At 36.5% G+C, this 19,300-nt stretch overlaps 1 protein-coding gene across 3 annotated transcripts in view; it reads right to left on the bottom strand.

The window, feature by feature from the left end:
* Nucleotides 1-19,300, bottom strand: part of RIMBP2 (RIMS binding protein 2) — a 162,487-nt gene that overhangs the window by 32,423 nt on the left and 110,764 nt on the right. For 2 of the 3 annotated variants that reach the window (XR_008822502.1, XM_056342805.1), the window contains exons 9-14: nucleotides 16,928-16,948; nucleotides 13,450-13,654; nucleotides 7,539-7,690; nucleotides 4,323-4,399; nucleotides 3,284-3,393; nucleotides 2,069-2,878 (exon numbers count right to left, since the gene is read on the bottom strand). Coding sequence is in view for 2 of the 3 variants with exons in the window: in XM_056342805.1 (XP_056198780.1) it covers nucleotides 2,069-2,878; nucleotides 3,284-3,393; nucleotides 4,323-4,399; nucleotides 7,539-7,690; nucleotides 13,450-13,654; nucleotides 16,928-16,948 (1,375 nt within the window). In the remaining variant the exon portion in view is untranslated. The remainder of the gene's footprint in view (nucleotides 1-2,068; nucleotides 2,879-3,283; nucleotides 3,394-4,322; nucleotides 4,400-7,538; nucleotides 7,691-13,449; nucleotides 13,655-16,927; nucleotides 16,949-19,300) is intronic. The other variant, XM_056342813.1, reaches the window with a different exon arrangement.

Below are 19,300 nucleotides of genomic sequence, written 5' to 3'. Positions count from 1 at the left end.
TAAAGCAAGCCTATGTATTAATTTGTAAAAATTTCTGAAGCCCTTAGAAAAATGTCAGTACAAACTTTAGCAGCTGCCTGTGACCAGTTATGCTGCAGTTCACTGCACTGTCTGCTAAACCTGACATTCACAACTAAAGCTTTATGGGACATCACTCACCTGCATGCATCTTCTAGAGAAACATAATAACAACAGATTCACTTCATACAGAATATCTCCATTGTTCTCTCAGCACACTCTAAAACAACCTTTGAAACATGTTCCTTACAATGTATATCAACTAAAGGCATTTAAGGTGGGAAAATAATCTAGTCTGAGAGAAAAACCACTATTAGTCACATTAAAGACACTTTCTGTATTATTATTCTTTTAACTGTAGTTTGGAAGAAGAGACGTGATTTCTTAAAGCCAGCAATATTTGCAAGACAAAAACATGCCACACTATGACGGTAACTCCCATTCTTGACTCTTGACTTCATGGGCATCCTTTTCCCTCTGTTTCCAATGACTTTTGAAACAGAAGCATCAGCTTCTAATCACTTCAACAGTTGCTATTTTATTTTTCTATATAACACTGGCTTTCGTAAAAATGCTCTCTTTGAAATGTAGTGCCAGGGAAGATTCTGGGATCTCTGGATCTAAAAGCAGAGGCTTTGCTGCATTTTAGCTCCTCAATAGAGAACAGCCCATTTATTACTTTAGCATACTTCAGCAACTAGAGGGAGATACAGCATGTTAAGTGTTCAGCTTGAAAAATCCTCACTTGAAAGAGCTTTCCCAAATAACAAAGAAGTCAACGTATCTGAGTAAGTTCAAGCCACATTCTAGGCAGTCTGACTCCCACAGAACATACACAAAGCTTAAAATGCTCCCCACTCCTAGCAGATGCTATAATAGCACTACTATTTATCTCACTGAAATAATTTAAGACAAACAAGTAAATGCGTGAGCTGAGGGCATTTTTACTGAAACTATAAATCTACAGCATCAAAACCTGTAGACATACAGGTTTAACCCCCTCTCTACTCAAGCAGCATTACTGTCCTGCATGTCTCCTTACATGTATGTCATGCAAACCAAGGAAGAGACCAGAACTATTTCTTGCCCCTTTGCCAGAATCAAATCCCAGCAGGAAGTCAATTAAGCCATAGCACAGTACATGCTATTGAAATTTCACTTGCCAGGAGTCACGTGTACTTGACTGTCCTGGCTTCAGAGGCATTTGGTGCTCTGAAACTCTGAATATAAAAGGAATCTTCTACTTGTCCTTGACTAGATGACCTTGGTTAGATGGATCTATAAGGAGGGATGTTCAAATTTTTCAGGTAGTGCCACTCCCCCTCCCCCAAATTATGAGATTATTCTTTAAATGCACTACATTATTTCTGCTCTAGTTTTCAGCATTTCACTGTTCTTAAATACTGGGAAATGACTGATAACTTACCAATATTCCTAATGTAAAAGCAAGGTGGGAAAAAACCTCAAGACTTGCCAAAACACAACCAATTTGTTATCTTTACAAATGTACATTTTACAATGTGATTACAACTTTGCAACCAAAATGTGTTTACATTCCCTAAATGACTGCATGATCCTCTAAGATGTCTGTGTTGTTTTCCATTACAGAAAAGGGCTGGATCATCCCTGTAAAAAGCTCTTTAAGACACACAAGTAACATACAAATAACATGTCCAAAGTAGTAACTTTTTTCCCCAGTGTTGTTCACAGCAACAAAAATAAATTACTACCAGAAAAACTCTAACTCGACAAATTTAATACAAATGGAGACTAATCTGATAAAACATTTAGTGTGTCATCTGTGATGATGATAAGCATGGATTTCCCTAGTTTATCTCCCCAAAATACTTCAGTCCTTACTGAGGAACAAAGAGGAGAATAATGTAGGACAGGAATTAATTTTAAATACCATAAAGCAATCTAACAACCCTCAGTCTGCTCATGAAAGTGACAGGGATTTCAGCATCAACCTAAAGGTTAGATTAATTTATCTAGTATTTTCAGAGAAACTTAACTGGAGAGTTTTGGGGTAGGGAGAAAAATATCAAACCTGCTGGCAATGTAGAAAATTCCACAAAGGCTTCCTTTTTTTCTCGTTGTTCCAAGGGAAGCTGCCAGGGCATCTGATGGGGCTTGGCCATGACCTTCACCTTGTAGGCCATATTGGGCTTCAAATTAAAAAATTGGTACTTGTAGCTAGCAGCCTTGACAATGTCAAATTCTTCTTCATTAAGAAAGATCACATGACTGTAATTACTATTTGTAGGGAGCCAGGACAGCTCAGCAGAAATCTGGGTTATATTGTCCACTTTAAGATTAGAAGGGGCTACTACGACGTCCTTCCCAACTAACAAAGTGCACTGCAGTTCATCTGAGTTACCCTTGTTTGTAATGCTCTGAATTGATATTCGGTATGTACAAGTAGAAATGTTAAGCTTTTCTATAAGAGCTTTTGTTCTACTTCCCAAGGCTATGTTCATCCGTACTTCTTTGTCAACCAGAACATTGTAGCTGCTAATGGTTCCCCATCCGGGTGGCACTACTGGTGGCTCCCAGCCCACAATGACACTTTTGGCTAGTTGTTTAATAAGGGTGATTTTTCTAGGATAAGGCACAATGTCTTCTCCAATTTCATCAATGTTCACATCCAGAGTCCCTGCACCATTGCTGATTACACTAGAGTCTACATGACTTGGTGGACTTATCTCCAAGAGATCTCCTTCCAAAGTAGGACCTGAATGGTTGATAAAATTCTGATCTTGTTCACTGCTTAATGTGCTTGATAACCGGGTCTCATTGTCTTGAACAAAATCCACAAAATTTGAAGGGACTAGTCCTCTTTGTCCATCTAGAAGTTCCCCTGGCGAGAAAGAACAATGCAATTAAAATTCCTTTTGCATGTCAATGCCTTGCAAGTGGACAAGATAAGGAAGAAGATATAAGTGAAAACTACACAAAAACCATTCACAGTTTGAGAATGTAAAGGCTCAGTAAGGAAAAAATCAGAACTGCCAGTAAGCTTTCTTGTCAACTTAAATCTTGCCAGTGGGAAAAGCTGACAATATAAAATATCTCACAATTAGTTTTGCCTGTAAGGAGCAGCTTTGCTGGTGCAGAAACTCTGTTAATTAACATGATGACAGGGGTAATTTTAGAAAATTATTTGGTGGTAGATGAAGGAAAGAATTGGGAGCATGTTTGACAGATGAACTGATTTGAATCTGCATCAATTAGCATGAATTCACAGGTTAAAAAAAATAAATACCTTCATAAAAGCCATCTTCATCCATATCTCCATACACATAAAGGTACTTCCCTGCCGTGAGGGGTAGCTCTGCCTCTGGATTTTCATTTGGGCCATCAAAAGGGTTGTAACTGCAAGTGGAGTATGGATGGAAAACACGTTTGTTCACTTACAACCCCCACACAACTGAGTACTAATCAGAAAAAGGTGCACAGTTCTAAGGCTGCACAGGAAGGTAATTCCTCAGTTCAATCTTTCTACTTCCCTTCTGAAACATGTATTCTGATTTGAGTCTAGGTCACCTTGTTGTGAACTGTAACTATCACCAAGAGGCTGCCATGAAATGCAACCTATTCACTTAAAACCACATCCTTTTCTGTAGAATTTACTTACACATTTTTCACTTGGGTCTCTTTGAAAATACTGGGCAAAATCTTCCTTATTTTTTAAAGTGAATTAAATCAAACTCAGCTGTGGGGGTCTTTTCTAGTCCCCATATTCTGTTTGTTTTATATGGCAGTTCTTTATGACAAGTTTAGTAACTTCAACAGAGACAAGTTAAAGACAAAAGAAAGGAGTTACAGCTAAAACAAGCTACTCATAGACAAAACCTTCTTATAAAGTATTGAAATCCATATCCATCCTGAAAGAAATTGTTTGTCGCAGAGATTTTTATCGTGACAGTACTCTGTATCTGAAATTTTAGTGTGCAAAGCAAAGATGTGAGGAACTTTTAACTCTTTCTTGCATTGATGAAAAAGGACTTTATAACAACAGGTTGAGACATTCTCTATAAAGTAGGAGTAAAGGACTGCACATTCTCATCTCATTTAGACATTGAAGGCTAGCAGTACAGTGGTTGGTAAAACAGCTTAAACTTTCTTCGACAATTACAGCACATGGAAATGGCACTATTTTGCAGCCAGTGCAAACAGGAAAGAGGTCTGCTTTCTATAACATTGGTTCCAGGTAGTAATTCAGTGCACGAATAAAAGTGAAGCAAAACTAAATGTTGAATATTACAAATACATATTATACACGTAATGAGCTGGGGTTTTACCTATAACGTGCAATGCAAAGATGGACCTTCCCAGAATATCTCTGCTTTGAGGTATTGGAATTCTGATCATTATCCATCTGTAGAGAAAGAAAAAAAAAAAAAAAAGACAATGTGATTTCAAAAGTATGTATACACTGTTCTCCTGACAGGTGATATAAATCAGACAGTGTACACACAACTTTTTTTTTTTATTATTGAATTTTCACGTGGAACAGAACTGGTTAATTTTACTAAGAAGGGCTTAGGCTAAAAAGGAACTGCAATTCAGAGTCTAACAGGACAAAGAAACTGAGCTAATTCCTTGACAGCTTGCTAGAGATTTAGATCACCTGTCCGAGACTGGATGTTGGTCTTCCTCAAAAGCTTGCAAAATTGACAAAGTACTTGGTCATCTGGGCAGTGGAGATGGCTGAAGGACAGGTGGTATTGACCACACCAATCCCTTTCATGCTGCTGACTAAAGAAATAGTCATGACTTAAGCATACCAGTCTCACTGACCACCTCTCCCTCCTGACTAAGCTTTCAGTAAAGTCTTCATTAAAGCATAGTAGTAAACTCAGTTACTCCAAGATGACCTAGTGTAAGTGGTATGCCTAGTGTTTCTGGGCATAGTACAGCTGTATGATCACACAGACAACCTAGAGGAATACCTTGATTTTTTAAATCACAAAACAATAGTATAAACCTGATACCAGCGACTAAGTACTTAAGACAAATGCTGAGTTTTGAGCTGGTGAGAATGTCCACTTCCAAACACTTGGAAACAATGAGTGTCACATAAAACATACTCCCTTGTCAATCCAATCCACAGCAGCAGCACTTCTTGAATTCTATCCTTTCCACTAATTGAAAGAAACAACATATTATTTCCTCTGAGTTTACCATCATATCTAACTCAGTTCTGCAAAGTTACATATTTATTCCATTACAAATGTGGTCTACAAAACATGGAGTTAAATTGTGATGCTGAATCAACAGAGGCTCCACCGATTGTAGCTCTGCACTAGGTATCTCACTGGTAAAATAGTAATTCTTTCTGTTATGCTTCAAGCCCAATAGAGATCTTAAAGTGAGAGACACACTTCTTTCCTCTGCTTATTTTACAGTATGTTGTGAACCCTTTTAGGAAAAATGAAGAACTTTTTAGCTGAGCTTGAGAGAACTTTAATTAAGGTAGAAATACTAGGTTTAACAGTGGAATCAAGTAAGATAAGTTGTCCAAAAATTGACCAAAATTTTACAATCTGGAAAGAGTGAATATTGAGCTGCAACTTTCAGGCCTAAACTGGTCCCTGCTTCGTTCCAAGTATGGAATAAAAGTGGACCAGAAAAATACTGAGTCAAGTCACTTTTCCTCTGAATTGACTCCAAGGAGATGGGTTAGCACAACACACACTACTCCGCTGACACTCCACTTCCAGCGAGGAGGACGGTAATAGTCAGCTAACAGGTATTCTCCCCAGTGTAGTATTTGGAGATGCAGGCAAATTTTCAAGTGTTGTCAACCTGATGCCTTTTTATGGGCATGTCACAAAGCTCATAACTACGCCAATAATGCTTATCCTAGAAGATTCTGTTACTAGTAACAATCAGGGAAGTTGCAGATACATTTTTGCAGCATTTTTTTTTTAATCTTATTTCAGATTTCACAGCATTATGCTCTGGTTTTAGATTTTATTCATACACTCTCCCCCTGGGTCTGGATACCTCTAAAAACCAATGGAACTTAATTCCTGTGAGCTTACATAATGTATGTATCACATAATTACACTCTAGAAGGCACTCAACGAACAATTCTGCAAAAGAGGGCTTGGCATTCTCAGTGAGAGGTAACTAAAAAATAGTAGAAAAAGGGAATTAATTCTGACATGCTCTTCTTCTGTTCCTTGCTGTTAGTTCTGCTTCCCTAAGTCTCGCTGCTAAGCTACTTTTTCTGGTTTGACTACTTTGGGATGCTTTTTCTGTGACCTCTTCAGAAAGCAGTGAATGTTCCCACTTTGCAGTAATGCTGCTACATAAATATGCATTTATATATAAATATAAATGTATATATAAATATATATTTATTTTTGGATAATAATTAGATATGCCAACGGAATTCCTACTATACAGAAATCTAATATTTTGCTGAATATCCTACATCATACTCAGGCTAGTGATACATTTAAAAACATTTTGATTGTATCAACTTTCACAGGTTCTGTAGCAATGGATGTAAAATTGAAAATATGCACACAATTACAATTTATTTACTTTTCTAAAAATTAAGAATGGGATTCAGGACTGTAAGGTGAGGTGTAAAATCTGAAGATCATTTCCTGATGCATATATAAAACAGGCTTGCAGTATTTAATAATAAATAATACCCTCTATGAAGTTTTCAAAATGTGTCCTATTCCTCCTTATATTTAACATTTGTCCTAAATATCAACAACCAACTTGCTATGTCACTTTTGTAAAGCTCTTCTGAACTTCCCATCTGCTTTCTACTACAATTCTACTGAAAACCAGAAAACCTTTCTAAGAAAGGAGGAACTGAACCTTTCCAAAGTGCAATTAAACACAAGCTGTGAAGCTGAATGGTGGAAGAGTTCAGTGCCAACATCCTGCAGCTTTCACTTCCAGGTTACAGGCTCCGTATCAGTTCAGGAGAGTGTGCAGGAAACTGCCGTTAGCAGGTGGTACAAGCTGAGCTGCAGTGAGAAGTTTCACACACCATGAAAACCAGGCAAAGGCCAAGGCCTACAGCATAAGTTCCTTCCCTGTCAGAGCATAACTGCCTGGACAGGGCACTGCATGGAATTTCTCTTCCATTTTCCCAGGCTGTATCAAATCACACTTTTTGATAGATAAAATAATAATAAAACCACATAACAGACACACACCAAAACAGCCACAGAAATGCTGACTTACACCTTTTATGCACAAAAGCAGTACAACACTCTGAATGCATCACTGAAGGCTAAGGTTTTCATAGAAGCGTGGGGTTCTCGCACACCCATTTTTTTTACTGTGTAACTAGGATATCAGCCCAGACTGCTTTGAAAGTATCAGTTAAATTCCCACTGGTCATGTTCCCAAGTTGTCTCAGAAAATGAAAATGTTCATGTCTGGACTTTCTGAAAGCAGGTGGATCAACCTGCATCAGTCCTCTGGATAAGAGAAGTCTTGGCCCCATAATATATATTTTCAGTAAGAAATTTAAAAAGACTCACGTCTGAATCAAATCTGCATCTTGGGGTACCAGATCTTGACTTTGACAGGAATGTAGGTTTGACAGACAATTGTTCTGGTTTGTCTCCAGATATTTGAAGGGGTCGTATAAACTCTGAAATCACACAACGACTTCCAGAAGGACTTTCATGACCTGTCAGTGAACAAAACACATATGAGAATAAGTAATTGTTCTCAAGCAGAAACACTGACAACTAATAAGCAGCAGTGAGTTATTTTATCCTCCTTTTAGAAATCATTCTAGAAAAAGACTAAGGTAGGGAGACTGCAGAGCATAAAAGTAGCTAAGCCTACTAGTTCCCAGCCTTTCAGTAAATTACATAAGTCAACAATATGTAACGGAACACAGTGTAGAAAGTGAAGGTATTTTAATTAAAAACAAAAAAAAAAGTTTTCCCTAATGAAAATAAACTCCGCTTTTCTTCTGACCTCCTTGATGTCTTTGGAGAAGTTATCTGACAGGCAGTTTAACACACCCAGTGCTAAAATGCTGCTGATGGAACCCTTCTATTTCTTCCAGGGACTTGGTCATATACTGGAAAGTAGAATCAAGTCATGCATTTATCTTCTAAGAAAGTGACTAAATTGCTAATAATCTAGTTGGCAGGATATTAATTTTTAAATGTAGTGGCTTGGCTTTTGGCAGGGTAGTAAGTTCCAAGAGCAATTGCTTCATATTTCTTAAAAGCTCCTCATTAACCCAGTACTAAAACTTATTATTTGATCACAGTGCCATCTTTCCAGTTTCTGAAAAACAGAAGACATATGCTATGAAAAAGAAGAATCTCCAAAAATGCTTTTTTAATATTTTTATTGTGCTTTTTTGAAGCACTTAAAAATAAAAAGGAAAAGACAGTTTATACTGCACATTTAAAGGACCTAAAGAAGCAGCCTTACAAGAGGCTGAACACTCTTACCTCCTATTGACCCAAGTGAAAACTGGGACTAATGGTGTGGGGACACAAATAAAGAGAACAATTTCATCAAGGTTGCAAGAGAGACTAAAAAAGTGTAATATAAAATACTTTTAGATTTTTTCCCTTTTACTGTTAGTTTAGTCCCCAGACCACATGAAAACAAGCAGGGACTTGTAAACTAAGCCTAATTATACTTGCAGCATCCACAGAAGTTATAGCAAAGCAGAGTCTAGGGTGTTGCTGACAGAATCATACATGCAGAGTGCCTTCTCCTTTCTCCCTCTCTCATTAACATAATAAGCCTACACTCTAATTTTTCAGACTCTGGACATGTGTAGGTTCAGTATTTCCTCTCTAGTTCTGCCAGAAGTCTGGACAGCAATCCTTTGCTACTGGATTACAGCTTCCCAGACACACATCACTAGGAATTATTAGTGGAACTTCTTTATTCATATTGCAGAGGAGAATAAGCTCTACAACATATCATCAGAGGGTTTTTCTGGTGTGCTCCTTAGTCCAATATGATTAATTTTCTTTGCATCACTGTAATTTACAGCAGGACAGCTTAAGCACATTGACAGCAGGGAAATACACAAGACATCATACGAAAGATTAATTAAAACCAGCCCCACTTACAGAAATCCCCAGGCTGAAAAAGGGCACACTTTTTATTCTTGGAACCTTTCTTACATATATATAACAGAAAAGTCATCCCCATTCAGAAACCTTTAATCAATTTAGCTCCTTCTGTTTGTTGTTAATATGCCTGCCATATCAGTCTGTCAGCGCCAAGCCTATAAATAATTGGTCCAGCTGCGATTATTCATTCAAAGGGAAGTGCTGTTTGGTCTTATGCCTCTTGGATTTTTCAGGCTTTGTCACTAAATTAGTTGCACTACATACAAAATGTGGAGAAAGATTCTTGGTCAATATAGCCCTTGCTTTGCATACATACAGGATGATAACCAGGATAGGAACACAACGCTGTCAAGAACTCCAGAATATCAAGATGATGGAAGATACTGAACTGTTATTTTTTCCCACTTGTAAAACAAGGTGCATAAAATTTCCCTTGAGTCCTTAAAACATAGGACAGGAAACTGTGTGGTAGCTGTAATCGCATCATCTAACTGGATACATCTATGGTTCCAGGTGGTGCTAATAACCTATTCAGACACCTCACTTCCCATAAGAGTAAGTTTATACCCATACCATCAATGTATGTGGAAATACAGCTTTTGCCCCCAAAAATATGTAAAATGGATCTGTCTTCCTAAGTGGACTTAGTGCTGCCTTCAGTGTTTACGTTTCTCTATCCATTTAGCTACTTGTGCAATGTAACATTTCCCTGCTCAATACAATCTGCACTGGGTGCCATCAACTCTTGACTATGAAAAAATGTGTGAAGTAATAGAAGCTGATCCTCTAAGGCTCCTTCCCATGCTGTGAGACTGCTTTTATCTGGAACCACAATGTGATCTATTTCTTAAAGCAGCTTAAAAATCACTGCATTTTCAAGGTGTTCTAATATCTCAAATAAATTGGAAAGAACAGATTTTTATGTGAGCCATAACGTTAGCAGTCAGTTTCTGTGTATTCTGGACAGGAGACTTTTTTAAAAGGTCATGAGATGCTTCAATAATATATGTAAATTCATGCTGATTCTATCTACGTAGAACCACAGCTGGATTAAAAAAAACCAGTAAACACAGCATCATCAAGCAATGCCTCTGCAAAATGTTAAATTGAGATTCACTGTGCACATAGCACATTCCTCCTGAAACTCCATAATCTCCTGATCATTTCTATAGAGGATATCTATTTTTGCAGATTGTGAACACATGAGTACAGGCAAAAATGGCTGTATTTAAAAACTGGCTTAACCTTACTTCTAAAATAAGAAACAATTTCAAATTATGTTCTCTTGTTCATTCAAGGCAATTTTACTGATATATCCCTGGACTTGAACAACAGATGTGGAAGAATCAGACCTATAAAGACTGTTTTAAAACTTGTTAACTCACTCGAAACTAAGAATAAAAAGTGCACCTTTCCTTTTACATTTGCACTCTGGAAAAACTAAGAGTTAAAAATGAAAAACACAGGAGGTCAGTTCAAAAGAACACCCAGCAGCTTCTGGAAATGTCTCTTTTTTTCCTTTAAATACTAGAGAAGAATCTTATAAAGCCACAGGGGTTTTGTCTGTGAAGTGCTGTAAAATCCATATATGCTCAAAATGGTCTTTTTTGTTCCCCATGACTGTCAAAAGATCTGTTAAGGAAGTCTGAAGCACACCTTTTCAAGGAAAGAGGCAAAGGAAGAGCACCAGACAACTTAAAATGTCTCAGCAGAATTAAAGCTGGCCATAATGTAGTATAATTAGACTACAATACAGAATTGTATTTATTGGAACTGTTGATTCATTATGGACTACCTACATTATCTAGAAAGGCCATTTAAATGAGCCTTTTCTCTAATAAATAATAAATCTTAAAGTTTCTATATCCGATTGTGACATCATTATATGTTTAGTGTTAACTTTTTACATTCTAATCTGTTCTGGCTAAGTTTATTTCATTTTCTGATATGTTCAAACATCACCAATTAAGACAAAGCAGCTGGTCATAAACTGATCTCATTTCCATCATTTGCGTTGCTGTGCTTTGAAAGCTGTTCTTGTATTTCCTCTTGTGTTCTTTCTTCCTCACACATAATACAAATAATTACACTTCTGGTCTGAAAAAACTTGCTGTAGCATTACCAATGTTATTGTGAAATGGTTCATTTCATTAACTGGAAATCCTGCCCACTTGCTCAAACATTACTTTATTTTTACCAGTGTAATCATACTGAGAATTAATATCGTGCAAGAATTTCTGATGTTTATACACTAGTGCTGCAGGACCTGAACTCTAAGTTGCATAAAAATCACTAAGTTACAAGAAAAGGTCTACTGAGCAAGGCTTTTAAATGACTTCAGTACAGACCTAGCTGTGTTTTCTATTTTAGTCAAGGATTTCTTGGAAGATTTTGTTTGTTATGTTTTGAAGGTTTTTATAAAAGCTGTTTCCATTAGTATTTCAAGAATAAATGTAAGTTAGCTGGCAGAGTTCGACTGAGTACCTCAGAAGGTTTAGCTGATTTTTATTTGAGGACTGGGACCTATTTAGATCAATTCCCCAGACACAGACAGACTAGACCTTCACTTGCTGCCTAAAGGACATTTCAACACCTAATTACCTTTCCTTTAAAATTAATTGTTGCTTTGAAGATCCTGCCCCTAGAGACACGAGGAGCTAATCCTGTTGATACCAACAAAATTTGTTTGAAATTGTTACAGCTATCAGGTAATGCCTTCTGAATTCTTCATTTAGTGCACTTTACTATCTACTAAGGTAAGACTTTCAGCTCCAGAAAAGCCTATGAACTAATACACACCACAGTGGGTAAGAATGGAAGCAGTTCTAATTTTCTGTTCAAAAACCCAAGGTATACAAAGTACAAAGTTACTGAAGTGAAATGAAAGGAGGATGCCACCATGGTTCCTTTTGACTTAGTTTCACATTGAGTTTAGCACCCTTCACTTAAGATAACTGCTCATCTGTAATGATAGAGAAATTGTGATTTCTAGGCCCTATGCCTCAGAATTTTTCTAGGAGCCTAGGAAGATGAAATAAAAAAAAAGTCAAGACTACTTCATTTTTCCTGTTCCCCTTCGTATTTATTTTAAAACAACTTTGGGGGAATTTGTAAGCAGTGGAAATTACCTTACAAGCGTTCCTTTGCAGAACAAGTAAAGTCATTCTAGTGTGGGTGATACTGAGTTGGTGAGCACGCTCCTCAGCCTTGATAACAACATAGTTATAATACACAATCGAACATGCAATTTACATGCAAGTTACTTTCAAGTGTCCTCAGGTAACCTCTTGCCTTAATCTTTGCAATTTTCTTATGAATAATGAATCAATAACAAAGTTGTGTAGGTAGGAAGAGCAGTTGCCTCTGGCAACAGGAGATGACCTGGTGAAAGTTCAACATAGATCTTGGAAAAACACATACTGTTGAAGATACTAGGTACCATAAGTGTAGGAACACCAACAAAGAAATAAATTAATTAATTTCTTTTTACTTTACATTCTTCATTTTTAAAGAATTTAAATCAACAATATTTTTGTTATGACTTTTCTGTTTCTAAAACACCTGGCAGTTAGATGTTCAAATACTATTTTAAATACTGTTAAAACACACCTTTGCACAGTTTAGTAAGCAACTGCAGATATTAACCCTGTTCAGTTCTGTTAAAATATATCACATGAAACTCCTTTCCAACCAAAATCACTTTGTGACAGTTTGTGTTTTTGTAGACAGTGTTTGCTTCCACCGATTTTATAATTTTTTTTTTTATTGTTTTACTTTCAAGTTCTTATGGAAAAGTGCATGTTTTCTGTTAACAACTGTAACTAACAAAAACACTTCCATGTTTATCAAAATATTTCATTCAGTTTGCCCATCTTCTGCCCAGCTCTGTTCACAAGTTTCTCTTAGTGTAGAGAAACTAGGGCAGCTCAGTGTGGGGTATCTGTGCTTTCTTTTCCCTTGAACTGCTACTTTGACAAGATAGCAAATCTTATTCCTGTCCCTGAACCAGTGAAGGTTTTACAACAAAGCCTGTACATGCAGTCTTTCTTCTTCCAACAGAAGTAGATGTTTACATAAGGTACACATCACTTGAACGCTCACCTCTACACCCAACAACAATTAAGAGAGAATTCTGCTTACAGCAGTGCCTGAATTAAACTGAAACAACCTCAGTGAAGGCTTAAAAGATACTCTGAAATTTAAACAAGTCACAAAACAGGAACAGGAGAAAATTCTATGCTCCATTTGTACAATTAAACTCTATTTACATCATTGAGTTGCATCTTAAAACCTGCAGGGCAGAACAGATACCTACAAATAAAATGATGGTCCTTACCTATGCCTATGGAAGTGGCTATTCCATTAATTAACTGGGATAGAGATTTACCAGGAGAACCAGGGATATCTGAGGATGCCACCGAGTTACTGCTCAGGAGATCAATCTTCCCTGCTTGCTGTCTAAACTTCTCCAGTTCTCTAGACAAGAGGTTAAATTGTTCACTCTGTGTCCGGCATTTCTCCTCTAGCTCTCGGACTTTGGCCTGAACAAGCAAGACACAACACAGACATTTAAGTGAGATCAGAGCAAGCTGCGACTGCATCACATTTTTCTAAAGCACCAGGAAGCCAGTTGGGATAAACAGGCCCACAATCACATTTTTCTCCCCCTAAATTCTCATCCATATTTAGAATGAACCTTTTAGTAGCCCTGTAATATTGAAATAAGTACTACTTTCATGCCCAATTTCCAAAGGGGAAATTCCTCATTGTATTTTTTAGCAATGCTGTAAAAATCACTGCCAAGAACACTTGCAGCTTTGTGACCTCTACACACATCTGACTGTCACTTTTGTGCATTTTTCAAACTTTTTCTAAAACTCAGGTATATTTCTGAGGTTTGCCCATCCTCTGCTATTAAGTTGAAGCCTCCTGAATTGCTAGATTAACACTTATGTATTAAAAACCAGCAAGAACAAAAAAACCCCAAACCCACAGTGGTTCATGCAGAATGTGGGCCTAGCTACTGGCTGAATTCCCTTTCAAAAATGATGCTCCTCACTATGGATGCCAAACCACACAGACGTAATCCAGACACCAGCCAAGAGGAGATTGTTTGTAAACTTGCCAGAAGTACTGAAGTGTCATTGTTGGCAAACATCTTTGTTTTAATTTTGAGGCAGCAGGCTTTAACAAAACAGAACTTAAAAGATAAGCTTCTGTGCTAACTTGGGAAATCTGCCTACATACAGTTCATGAATTCCTGATGTGAAAAAATGTGAAAGGTGGTGGAAAGGAAATATTCCCTAGCTGAATGGAATGACAAAAGGCATGGGAATCCAGGATTCTTTCTTCTACAGCTTTTACTCAAAACACATGAAGACACTAAAGTACGAAAAAACCCTTTCATCCAAATCTGCACATTCATTGTACCAGCTAAATTAAGCATATAATAATCTTGTTCATATAATGCATTTAAATTTCAATCTGTATTTCTAAACAGCCTGCACATCTGTTTGCATACACTACCAGATATTCCTGAAGAGAAAAATCACAAATCTAGAATGCCCAAAGAGTTAGGAAAGAGCATATAAACACCTGTTGCAAAGACTGGAGAATCAGCATATCACCTGAGAATTTCATTTGTGAGGTCTGATTTTCACATAGGGACAAGCAGTTGGTCTGTACTCTAGAAATGTGCCACAGAGAGTGCCATCTGAGATCTAGGGAGCGCCTGTGTGCTGTGACCCAAATGCTGCATACAGAAGTAGCTCAACAGTGGCAGTAATAGCCTTCTTATATGAAAAGCTAATGCATTATATCCTAATCTAAGGCTTTATGATGAACAAACATCACTTTCCTTCATTAAAAGCCCATTTATACTATATGCCTAGTTAAACAACTGTACAACCAAGGAAGTCTGGATATCAATTAGATTCATTCAACTGTACTGAAGGTTTCTTTTTCTTGAAAAAGTTCTCAGTTCATATAAGAAAAAGTGCACATATTACATATCAAGAAGATGGCATATATTACATACCACCTATACCAAGATCTTGGCACAGCTACAGATAAACAAAACACAGTCCCCAGAAGAACACAAAAATCCTAACTTCCTACTACACAAGGTGCTCCTGTTTGTTCCTTTTTTTGGTAACAAATACATTTTTAAAGCTACAGTGAATTTTGAGGATATAATTTCTTTGTATTCATAAAACACAGATTAATTTAGTTCTGCTAAATTAGTCCCAAGGGTATCTATCTGATTGATTATGGAACAAAATATTAAGACACAGAGACATTGTGAGAGTTTTACACAAACATTAAATATTTTGAATTTTGCTTTTTGTCTGTCATCTTTTTATTGTGGTTTTGAGCAACTGAAATGTGAGCTTTTGCTATTTGTTAATTTGCTGAATGAATAAGGCATCTACATACAATTTTAAAAGAACATTGATAAACAAATAAAGCAATAAACTAGTTTGGGTTTTCAGATCCCCTCTTTCCAAAGGAAAGTTTAAGGATGAGCTATTCAGCTCTCTAAGAATACATACTGACCTTTCCACATGCAGTTATGGAAATTCCAGCACAAAATAACAAATAAAAACATCACTATCCTGACCCCAACAAGATGCTAAGGCTGTCTTTCAAAATTTCGAAAAAATATGAATGCATTATTATTATTTATTAATCTCAAACTTATTTCCATTTCATAATATACTTTCTTTGACTTTTCTTTGGAGCATCTAAAATCTTCAACTTGTCCTCTCTTGCCAGTACGAAGCCTGGAAGAAAAATGACTTTACTACTTTTTTTTCAATGAAGGTTGTGAGTTAGAAGAGAGCACAAAGCTGGTAGTATATGAAGAAAAATTTGCCGTACGATCCACAATAGTACTCGCAGGAGGCATCCCTACACCCATCTTTGGGTTCTTGGTTCATTGTTAGCCAGCCAGACTTGCTTCACTGTAGAAAATGTACATATTCATGTGTATCACTGCAGAGCAAGGCACACTCTTACGCCCTCAGAAATAATGAATTTTTATTCTGTATTATGGTTCTGCCCATATAACCTACCCTAATAACAATGACACAAAAGCACCAAGTCTACCAGATCTCCCTAAGACCATACCTGCCTATAGCAGCGGTTGTATGAAAAGACACTCTACCGCAGGCTATACTGAATGTATCTCGCTTAGGACTTGCCAAGTTTCTGATACAATATATAGCGTTATTTTTAAAACTTAAATGGAAAATGAAGCAGACTTCATCCATTACAAGACAGATACTGCTCGCACAAGACAGATAAGCAACTTTCCACGTGGTCAGACTTGAATTCAGACTACTAATTAGCTCACATATTCTGCTATGCAGATATCATTTCATGGTGTAACTGCTTACATAGCAGCAATGGCTTTCAGTAGGTGGCTCAATAAATCAATTTCAGGAGAAAATACCACAGAAAATTACCTCTGTATTAACAAAGAAACAATCTGAATTCAGACAAAAATCCACAAAGTCAGAAAGCTACTATGTTGAATAAACTACTAAACCATTCTTACTGGGCATGCTTGTAAGAAATTAACTTTGAAAAACACTGAGTTCCGATTAAATCATGCCATATTTGATGATTAATCTCTTATATAAAAAAGTCTCATTGTGGTGATTTGGTATTAGGCCAATAAATGTCAGGCATGCTTGCATAACAATGGTTCTAGCACACATCCCATGCAAGGTTAGGCAGGACTATCGTACTCTTTTTAAAAGGAAAAGTGCAGGATTCAGGACAGGGAAAGGAGAACTTATGCCCTAAAATACCTGCATGCTGTCCAAGGTGTTCTGGATGAAGTGCAAAGCAATAAATTCCAAACAAGACACAGTAAACAAAGATATGTGAAATAAACAAAGAAATAAAAACAGTTTTGAACACTTATTTTACATTTCAAAGCAAAATATACTAGAACAGTTAACACGTGTAAAAACATGCATTAACACAAACCACACTATAGAACATTTCAGAAATCAATACCACTGCTGATCTTATATTGCAAAAGGCAAATTAAATAAAATGCTGAAAATTAATGGGTTTATGGCAATAAAAAGCAAAAGCTTAGGAAACCTTGATGGAGTTATGCAAATTGGGAGTCACAGTCAAATCAGCTAAATAGGAATTTTGGTTAGCTTGAAGGGGGTAAATAATTGCTTGCCTGCTTTGTTTCTACTTATATTTTCCTGCATCACATACTTTACACTAGACATTAAATAACAATTTAATCTTATATTCTTAAAGGCAAAACAAATTTTATACAGTGATAATGAAAGCCTATGAGTAAAACATGTTCTGTGGGAATATTAACTTTTACAGATAAAAGTAAACAAACCTTTTTATTATTTTTTTAAAAGACGATCAATGCACTAGAAAAACCACCTTCCATCAACGCATGACCGGTAAGCACACAGACATAACAACAGAAACAGATGTCTAAATGAACTATTGACAATATACTTACTATAATCAATCAATGGTATCACACATTCTTTATGGTATGTACATTATGTTAAGACTTAATAATGATTTAATGCCTTTTCTTTTCCTCAGGCAGAAAAACTAGTTTGGTAGTTATCAGCAAAAAAATATTTTGCATTAAAAAAAGTACAAAAAAGAAAAGGAAATTTGGATGCAATTAGTGTGCTATTTACTTGTACATATATATTTTCTGACACTTTTCCTCACCCAAGTACATCAAATGATATGATCACAAGAATCTGTTGAGCCTAGTTTTGAAAAACTGAGGAGGAATTGTTTGCTTTAGGAACCTTCCTACAGGGGTTCTAATTTCTGCTGCCTGTTGTTGTCATTTGTCCTATCTTTCTCAACACTATGGGTCAGCCTGCATTTCTAAACAGCAGGCAGCAAAGGGAATAAAAGTTTTTGTCAACACCAGGCAGATACTCAAGTGTATTAATTTATTTCATTTCTCCTTTGATTTTTTGTTTTCATATGTAATTTAACCATAACCGCATTTATCCATTATATAGGTTCCATTATTATAAGTCTCCATTTTAAATCTCTAAAAATTTCACTCCAGCTTAAGACAAAGAGGTTTTGCAAACCTTGCCTTATTCCAACTAAAATTCACAGCAAAGCTCATGGTTTTTGAATGCGAGTAAGAATTTGCTCCTATTCTTCATGTCACTCCTAGATAAGACACATGCAATTCTGTATCCTTATGCACAGAAGACTAAATTACTGGATTTTTAAATTTTTTTTTTTATTACTGACTTGAAGGAAAGCTTGAAATGTGATGCAAAGTCTATAAACGCAACTACTAATGAATTTACAGGTAACGCCCTGTGTGCCAAGGTCATAACTGCTATGAGCAATTGCTAACAAAATTACTATCAATTTTTTAATGTATCTTTATGGATGATGTTGCCTTAATGGATGATGTCAGTATGTGCAGCTATTTGGTGCTTTAGAAGTTAGTAAAGCAGATCACTTGAATCATCTCTCAAAACTTAATCTATTTAAGTGTTTACTTACTAAACCAAGTAGTCACTCGCAAATTCTAAAAACATATTGCAGCATAATTGAGAAATGCCACTGCTGGAGATAAACAGCAACAGGATTATAGGCAATGGACATGGGTAGCATCCAGGATACAAGAACAATATTCTTCATAATGAAAGTGCTCAAAGACTAGAAGAGGCTCTCCATGGAGGCTGTCATATCACCATTCTTAGAGATATTTAAAATGGACTGAGCACAGCCTTGAGCAGACTACAGTAATTTTGAAGAGGGCCCTTCTCTGAGCAGGAAGTTGCACCAGATAGCCAGAGTTCACTTCCAAACAGAATTATTCTGTTTCTAAGTTAAAATTTCAATATGCTTCTGGTGCACTTGATTTTCAAATGCCCAGTTCAGACTACCTTGAAAAGATCTAGTTTTCCAATAAAAAGAATGAAGTGTTCTCCCTATCGCACCCTTTGAAGGTTTTTTGAAGTATGCAAATTCTTTCATTAGGTTTAAAAATTTTGGCTCTTTAGTACATTGCTTTGTTTACTAGACAGCACTTAATTAGGAACCTTCACTAATCAATTGCTATTTGCAGTTATATTTCCAGCTTTAATTATAATAATTCATGTAATCACTTCCTTTTTATGTGTCTGATAGTATTTTACAAAAAATGG

This window comes from Falco biarmicus, chromosome 1, assembly GCF_023638135.1.
Source record: "Falco biarmicus isolate bFalBia1 chromosome 1, bFalBia1.pri, whole genome shotgun sequence".
Taxonomy (NCBI): domain Eukaryota; kingdom Metazoa; phylum Chordata; class Aves; order Falconiformes; family Falconidae; genus Falco; species Falco biarmicus.
The sequence above is the reverse complement of the archived record's forward strand: the minus strand, read 5'-3'. Positions and strand labels throughout refer to the sequence as shown.